General features: G+C 42.3%; 1 protein-coding gene across 1 annotated transcript; it reads right to left on the reverse strand.

Moving 5' to 3' along the window:
• Positions 1–225: 225 nt before the first annotated feature.
• NDUFC2 (NADH:ubiquinone oxidoreductase subunit C2) lies at positions 226–6,027 on the reverse strand. The gene is made up of 3 exons (XM_075198612.1): positions 5,827–6,027; positions 998–1,141; positions 226–399 (listed from the first exon to the last, which is right to left on the reverse strand). Exons 1-3 carry the CDS (start codon positions 5,963–5,965, stop codon positions 350–352), a joined length of 333 nt encoding a protein of 110 aa, XP_075054713.1. The 5' UTR covers positions 5,966–6,027; the 3' UTR covers positions 226–349.
• Positions 6,028–8,121: the final 2,094 nt, after the last annotated feature.

The raw sequence follows: 8,121 nt of genomic DNA on the forward strand, positions 1-8,121 counted from the left end.
AATTGTCAATAAAAGCCTTTGACATGTATGAAATGCTTGTAATTTTACGTCAGTATACCATAGCAACATCTGACAAAAGGTCTAAAAACACTGAAGCAGCAAAGTTTGTGGAAACCAATACTTGTGTCATTCTCAAAACTTTTGACCATGACTGTAAAAGGGCTTCCCGATGTCCATGTTGCAATCGTACCGAGGTGAAAATTAAAATAAACAATTAAAAACACCAACAGTCAAATGTAAGTTTATTTTATACAGGTTTAAAGAAAATATTTCACAAAGGTGCAGAGAACATGCAGCTTTCACAAGGAAGAATGTATATGTTCTGGTTGGGTCTCGATAAGCCAAACGTTCAGCGGATTGGGTGAAATTTTTCCAAGACTTCAGCCATTGTTCTCTTTTCTAAAAATAAAATGAAAAAGTGTTAGAATCAGAGACTCATTGGGGACACAACAGACTGATTGATCAGAAAAGGTGAAGACTAAACACAGATTCTAAGGACCGGTACAGCGAATATGCAACAGGTCTTAAATAAAACAGATTCTGACACAGCAGGGACATTTTCAGATTCTAAAACGACCAGGACTGATTCGGATTCAGTTAAATAGCGGGGCCAAATCCAATATCCAATATCTTAAGATAAGTCACAATACTGTAGCACATAGACATGTATTATTTAAAGCTACTTCCTATACAGTGGCACTATATGAATAATTAGTGGCGCTATATAAATAAATGATGATAATGAAATGTAGGGTAAGTGGGTAGGGGCGTTACAATAAGTGAAGAAAGTGCAAAGAGATTGTAACAAATTGTCCACTTTGGTGCTCCAACGTCTGATGAAACACTCCCCAAAACCATCACAATGTTAAAACAGTAATATCCAATAGCTGATTAATATTTTTAATAAAACAACCGACTCTTAATTAGAAAAACTCCTGGTTTCCTGTGCAGCCCACTCCTCATCATACTCTATTACCCACTGGCATAACCAACGTACCTGGTTGTGGAAACAGCTCTGGATGGAGCCTCATGTACTCAAACATTTCCCGATCGCGCTTGGCGTATTTGTAGTTCTCATACTTCACCATGTGGTACCCAAGGAACACGCCGATGGTGGTGAAGAGTAACTGGCGGTGCACACCTAGGTGTCAGAGAAGGGTCAGTAGATCATGACAGGTAAACTTTACAGGACCATCATTTAGTAGAAAGCTCCTCAACTGTGTTACAAATGGACCGCAACGAGCAAACTGCTCTGACAATTGTGTAGGGATTCGGATCATTGGGTTGCATCCTGTCTGGAACGAGGCATGTGTAAAGTCTAACTAATTTAACACTCATCTGAGCAAACCCTTCATGTGACCCCGCTATAGCACACACATCCAGTCAAGTCATACTGAAAGAGCAACCAACAGGAGGTGATCAACCTACTCCTGGAGTGGCACCGTGACCGGGATGTACCCTCTCACTGGATCATAAATGATTAATAGGATAAGAAATGAAAACGCTATTAATGAATACAGTTCGTTGCAACGGTCCCTTGTCAGAGCTTTTTTGCAGAGACAGATGAAACCATGCAAGTTAGACGCCAGTCAAACAAATCTAGAAGCCGGATTGTAATTTTAAAGGTCCAAAAACAAGGAGCAGATCACCCATTCACAGAATGTTAACGAGATGATACAGTATATGAGTAGGGATGAATAAAACATACTAGGTCATATAATAATAACGAAGTATCCCGTCTACTTGCAGGGCTGAGTAGGGTAATATATAGCATGTGTGTAGAAGATACTGTCTCAGGAAAGGGTGGGGGTTAATAAGATGATTAGTACATGAATGCGTGTAAAAAAAAAATAAAAAATGATGTATGTGTATATATATATATCTCATCATCATCATCATCATCATCATTTATTTATATAGCGCCAACATATTCCGTAGCGCTTTACAATTGGGGACAAACGTAATAAACTAATAAACAAACTGGGTAAAACAGACAAAGAGGTGAGAAGGCCCTGCTCGCAAGCTTACAATCTATGGGACAATGGGAGATTGACACATGAGGTTAAGTATACATTTTGCATCTTGGCCCAGCCAGACTGCAAAGGTAGGGTGACTCATAAGCTAAATGATCCTGTCACACAACAATGTTATTCCGGGGGTAGTTGTCTTGTGTGAAATTGTGTAACAGGCTAAAGGTAGTGAGGTTAAGATGGTGGTTGAGGAATATTATAAGCTTGTCTGAATAGGTAGGTTTTCAGAGAACGCTTGAAAGTTTGTAGTCCAGAGGAGAGTCTTATTGTGCGAGGGAGAGAGTTCCATAGAGTGGGTGCAGCCCGAAAAAAGTCCTGTAACCGGGAATGGGAGGATGTAATGAGGGTGGATGAGAGACGCAGATCTTTTGCAGAACGGAGTTGCCGAGTTGGGAGATATTTTGAGACAAGAGAGGAGATGTATGTTGGTGCAGCTTTGTTGATGGCCTTGTAGGTTAGTAAAAGTATTTTATATTGGATTCGGTAGAAGACAGGCAGCCAGTGTAGAGACATACAGAGTGATTCAACAGAGGAATAGCTATTTGCAAGGAAAATCAGTCTTGCCGAAGCATGTAAAATAGATTTTAGGGGTTTGAGTCTGTTTTCGGGAAGACCATATATATATATATATATATATATACATATATACACACACACACACAGACAGTGACTTACAGGCTTGTCAGTGTTTAATACCTGGGTATCTCACCCACTCACAGGACCAGGAAGTGGATAGGATGTAATTATAGGGGTGATATAATAATGGGAGCCTCTCCCAAGCAGCGAGAGGGCGATATGTTATCACAGTTGACAAGATAAGGTATAAACATGTCACACGTGGGTCAGTCTTGGCGGCTTTCATTCACTACAACCCCCATTGTGATACAGTCACTGAACTTCATTATAACAGGTGATAGGACCTAGTTATAATAGGGGTAAGATAATAATGGGGTGTCTAGAGGTAATGGTATAAATAATATTAGGAGTGATATGATGAGGTCTATATTAATAGGAGTGACAGGAAGTAACAACAGGATTACTTTAATAATGGGGTGTATAAAGGTGATCTCATAATAATATTACTATCTATACAGACACAGGGGTGAAAGGAAGTATTAATTGAGATGATATAATGGGATTTCTAGTGATGAAAAAATATAATAATATTATAATGATGGGGTGTCTAGAGGTGATAGAATATAATAGTAATAGGGGTGATATAATGATGCTGGGTGTACATGTGACAAGAAGCAATAATTGGAGTGAAAGAATAATGGGTATGTAGAGGAGAAAGGATATAATCAGAGGCAATATATTGATGTATATATATATTGGGGTGACAGGATATAATAATTGGGGTAAAACGGCAGGGGGGCAATACAGTGGTGACAGGATATAGTTGGGGCCGCAGGATATAAAAGTAGGGGTGATATAACAGAGAAGTGATATAATTGGGGTGATGAGATATATATATATATATATTTCAGGGGAAGGGGTGGTGATATGGAGGTGGCAGGGCAGCAGAGGTGATAGAACAGAAGTGGGGGGGAAATAATGATAGAACAGGGGGGATATATAGGTGACAGGAGGGGGTGGTGATAATGACAGAACAGAGGGGAGAGGGTGATGTAGAGGTAACAGAACTGGAGGAGGGGGTGTAATAATATAACAACAGGAGGAGGGGAGGTGATAATATAACAGGAGGAGGGTGATTATAATATGGAGGTGACAGGAGTAGGGGGGTGATAATATAGAGATGACAGGAGTAGGGGGGTAATAATGAAATAGAGGTGACAGGAGTAGGGGGGTGATAATATAGAGGTGACAGGAGTAGGGGGGTGATAATAATATAGAGATGACAGGAGTAGGGGGGTTATAATAATATAGAGATGACAGGAGTAGGGGGGTGATAATATAGAGATGACAGGAGTAGGGGGGTGATAACAATATAGAGATGACAGGAGTAGGGGGGTGATAACAATATAGAGATGACAGGAGTAGGGGGGTGATAACAATATAGAGATGACAGGAGTAGGGGGGTGATAACAATATAGAGATGACAGTAGTAGGGGGGTGATAATATAGAGGTGACAGTAGTAGGGGGGTGATAATATAGAGGTGACAGTAGTAGGGGGGTGATAATATAGAGGTGACAGTAGTAGGGGGGTGATAATATAGAGGTGACAGTAGTAGGGGGGTGATAATGATATAGAGGTGACAGGAGTAGGGGGGGGTGATAATGATATATATACAGGTGACAGTGAGGGTGACAGGAGGGGGGGTGATAATAATATAGAGATGACAGGAGTAGGGGGGTGATAATAATATAGAGGTGACAGGAGGGGGGGTGATAATGATTTAGAGGTGACAGGAGTAGGGGGGGTGATAATAATATAGAGGTGACAGGAGTAGGGGGGGGGTGATAATGATATAGAGGTGACAGGAGTAGGGGGGTGATAATGATAGAGAGGTGACAGGAGTAGGGGGGTGATAATGATATAGAGGTGACAGGAGTAGGGGGTGATAATGATATAGAGGTGACAGGAGTAGGGGGGTGATAACGATATAGAGGTGACAGGAGTAGGGGGGTGATAACGATATAGAGGTGACAGGAGTAGGGGGGTGATAACGATATAGAGGTGACAGGAGTAGGGGGGTGATAACGATATAGAGGTGACAGGAGTAGGGGGGTGATAACGATATAGAGGTGACAGGAGTAGGGGGGTGATAACGATATAGAGGTGACAGGAGTAGGGGGGTGATAACGATATAGAGGTGACAGGAGTAGGGGGGTGATAACGATATAGAGGTGACAGGAGTAGGGGGGAGTGATAATATAGAGGTGACAGGAGTAGGGGGGAGTGATAATATAGAGGTGACAGGAGTAGGGGGGAGTGATAATATAGAGGTGACAGGAGTAGGGGGAGTGATAATATAGAGGTGACAGGAGTAGGGGGAGTGATAATATAGAGGTGACAGGAGTAGGGGGAGTGATAATATAGAGGTGACAGGAGTAGGGGGGAGTGATAATATAGTGGTGACAGGAGTAGGGGGGAGTGATAATATAGTGGTGACAGGAGTAGGGGGGAGTGATAATATAGAGGTGACAGGAGTACAGGGGAGTGATAATATAGAGGTGACAGGAGTAAGGGGGTGATAATATAGAGGTGATAGGAGTGGGGGTGATAATATAGAGGTGACAGGAGTAGGGGGGTGATAATATAGAGGTGACAGGAGTAGGGTGGTGATAATATAGAGGTGACAGGAGTAGGGTGGTGATAATATAGAGGTGACAGGAGTAGGAGGGTGATAATATAGAGGTGACAGGAGTAGGGGGGTGATAATATAGAGGTGACAGGAGTAGGGGGGATGATAATATAGAGGTGACAGGAGTAGGGTGTGATAATATAGAGGTGACAGGAGTAGGGGGGTGATAATATAGAGGTGACAGGAGTAGGGTGTGATAATATAGAGGTGACAGGAGTAGGGGGGATGATAATATAGAGGTGACAGGAGTAGGGGGGTGATAATATAGAGGTGACAGGAGTAGGGGGGTGATAATATAGAGGTGACAGGAGTAGGGGGGTGATAATATAGAGGTGACAGGAGTAGGGGGGTGATAATATAGAGGTGACAGGAGTAGGGGGGTGATAATATAGAGGTGACAGGAGTAGGGGGGTGATAATATAGAGGTGACAGGGATAGGGGGGTGATAATATAGAGGTGACAGGGATAGAAGGTGATAATATAACACGGAGGGGGGGGGTGATGATATCACACATGGGGGGGGTCTCACCCGTCCTCAGCACTGGGTACCGGTTGATCGCATTGTGCAGGATGGAGGACACGTAGCCCAGGAAGCCCATGTAGACGGTTCCTCGGTTCACCAGGTTGGGGGGCGGCAGCCCCCGACCCTCGTCCGGAATCAGCCCCATAGCTCAGACCCAAGGGCACCGGGGGACAACAATCTACAGCGCACGGTGCAGCTGTTATCCCCTTCCCGGGGAAACTTATACCGGGAACAAAGGTTCCGCCCCCACTGTGACAGCATCATTATATGGTTGGTATAATCACCAGCACTGTATATTCCCCGGTTATGGGGTGTACAGCACCTGCCAGGTTATCAGGGAATTATGTGATTCGTTTTACTACACAAATTACACTTTGCCCCAGAATAGACAGAGGACAGGATACATTACATAGACTATATAATATACTGTGTTTTATACATTATCTAGATTATATAATATACCATGTTCAATATTACCTAGAGTATATAATATACTGTGTTCTATATATTTCCCAGAGTATATAATATACTATCAGGGCTCTCTCTACCCTTTGTCCCCTATCAGTGCAGCCTGTATGTCCCCGTTACTGTGCAGGCTGCTTATAGTATTGCTGTACTGTGCTATGTACTATGTTAGCTATGTGCATTGATGTATTCAGTTTACACTGATTTGCACCTATGTATTATCTGGTATATGCAATTTTATTGTATTGATGTACACTGCAGAACCTGTGGCTTCTTGATATTAAACACCAGGTCATAGAGGATATGTTACATTGACCATACTGCTGGCTCCGGATGTAATCTGGGCTGTGTAACCTGTCCTCTATGACCTGATATTTAATATAATACGGTGAGAGACTCAAGTCCTCTCTAGCTTCATATTTTATATAATCCCATAAGTGTATCCTGTCTACTATAACCTAGTACTGATATAATCAGTCAGAGCGACCTCTTCTCTATACTGTGTTGACTGTATACCTGGTAAGAGGAAGATGAATAGCAAGGTGGGTGGAGGGCTCTTGTACCTAACAGTGCAGATTTTCAGCATAAACCCAATGAAGTGCGATAGGGATGGAGAGTTTGTGATCCATAAATACTGATATTCTGAGAAGGTGCCCTAACCTCTTCCAATATGATCAAACATAGCTATAAAAATCCAATCATGGAAAAAGAAAACAAAAATGCTGATTTATATTCCTTCATTGTAAGCATACAGTAGTGTCAGTTTTTCAAGACTAAAATATCAAGTCAATGTTTTTCTGTTTCAATAATTTGTAATAACTCTTGGTGTAGGTCCAATGGGATTCTACAAGAGCACTGTACAGATATTACGTCTCATTTGATATCTCTTAGTTGGTTTAGTGAATAAGGCCCCTAGCACAGAAGCATTTCATTATGGCATGGATTTCACACCAGCAATGTGATACATTATAACGGACCTGTCGTCTACACCGTGGAAGCAGCCAATTTTGTACGCTGAATTAATGTTCCTGAGTACGTAGCTTATCAATTCGCTATGAACCACCAGCAACTCGTGAATATTTTGCCAACCCTCATGATTATGAATCAGGCAACGCCTCAGCGATGGCACTGGTTCCTAGGAAATAGGCTGGCTGTATACGGTACCGTTCTGGGTACGTGACAGGGCCACTTTAATGGGGAACACAGGATCTCCATCTCAGGGCAGTACATTAACTGTGAGGTAAAAACTGCTTTTCGCAGTGAATGGTAAAGGAACTTTTATTACCTTAAAAATGCAGTTTTCCTATAGGAAAATTGCAGTGTTTCAACATGACAGTAGGGCGTGAGTCACTCTCCATGAATTAGTCCGTTATCTTTCACATCCAGAAACATTAGTCTCTTCACATATATGTTATTGGTCAAGACAGGCATGCAAGCACGACGGTCTCATCACAACCCACGTATGTTTAACTTTTAATGTCTGACTCTACACTGAATACAATGCATTTGTCCAACAGTCCTGATTTTACTGCTGGCAAAAGGGTGGGTCCCTTACGGAGCACGAGGCCACGTTCGCACGGCTTGTGCGCTCGTTGTAGGCAAATCCGTCTCATTGCGATCTTCCCAGGAGGTATGTAGCTGGTCCCCCCCACCCCCCAGTGTGCCAAATTGAGTTGATTTTACAAAAGTATGAAAAAGTTCTGCAATTATGCGAGACAATGTTTTAGTTCCATTTCAGTGCATCCAGCAAAATACATCAAATATTGATTCAGCCCTAGACAACATTTGCACTTTAAGCATTCTATTCAGCAATAAAGAGACGGTAACACATCCAGC

The sequence above is a fragment of the Mixophyes fleayi genome, chromosome 2 (genome assembly GCF_038048845.1).
Source record: "Mixophyes fleayi isolate aMixFle1 chromosome 2, aMixFle1.hap1, whole genome shotgun sequence".
NCBI classification, from domain to species: Eukaryota; Metazoa; Chordata; class Amphibia; order Anura; family Limnodynastidae; genus Mixophyes; species Mixophyes fleayi.

Excerpts from the sequence above, each read along its gene's own strand:
- NDUFC2 (XM_075198612.1), bottom strand. The coding sequence starts at position 5,965 with ATGGGGCTGATTCCGGACGAGGGTCGGGGGCTGCCGCCCCCCAACCTG. Across the intron at positions 1,142-5,826 it reads GTACCCAGTGCTGAGGACGG|GTGTGCACCGCCAGTTACTC; the intron begins GTGAGACCCCCC and ends TCTGACACCTAG. Across the intron at positions 400-997 it reads AGAGCTGTTTCCACAACCAG|AAAAGAGAACAATGGCTGAA; the intron begins GTACGTTGGTTA and ends TTTTATTTTTAG.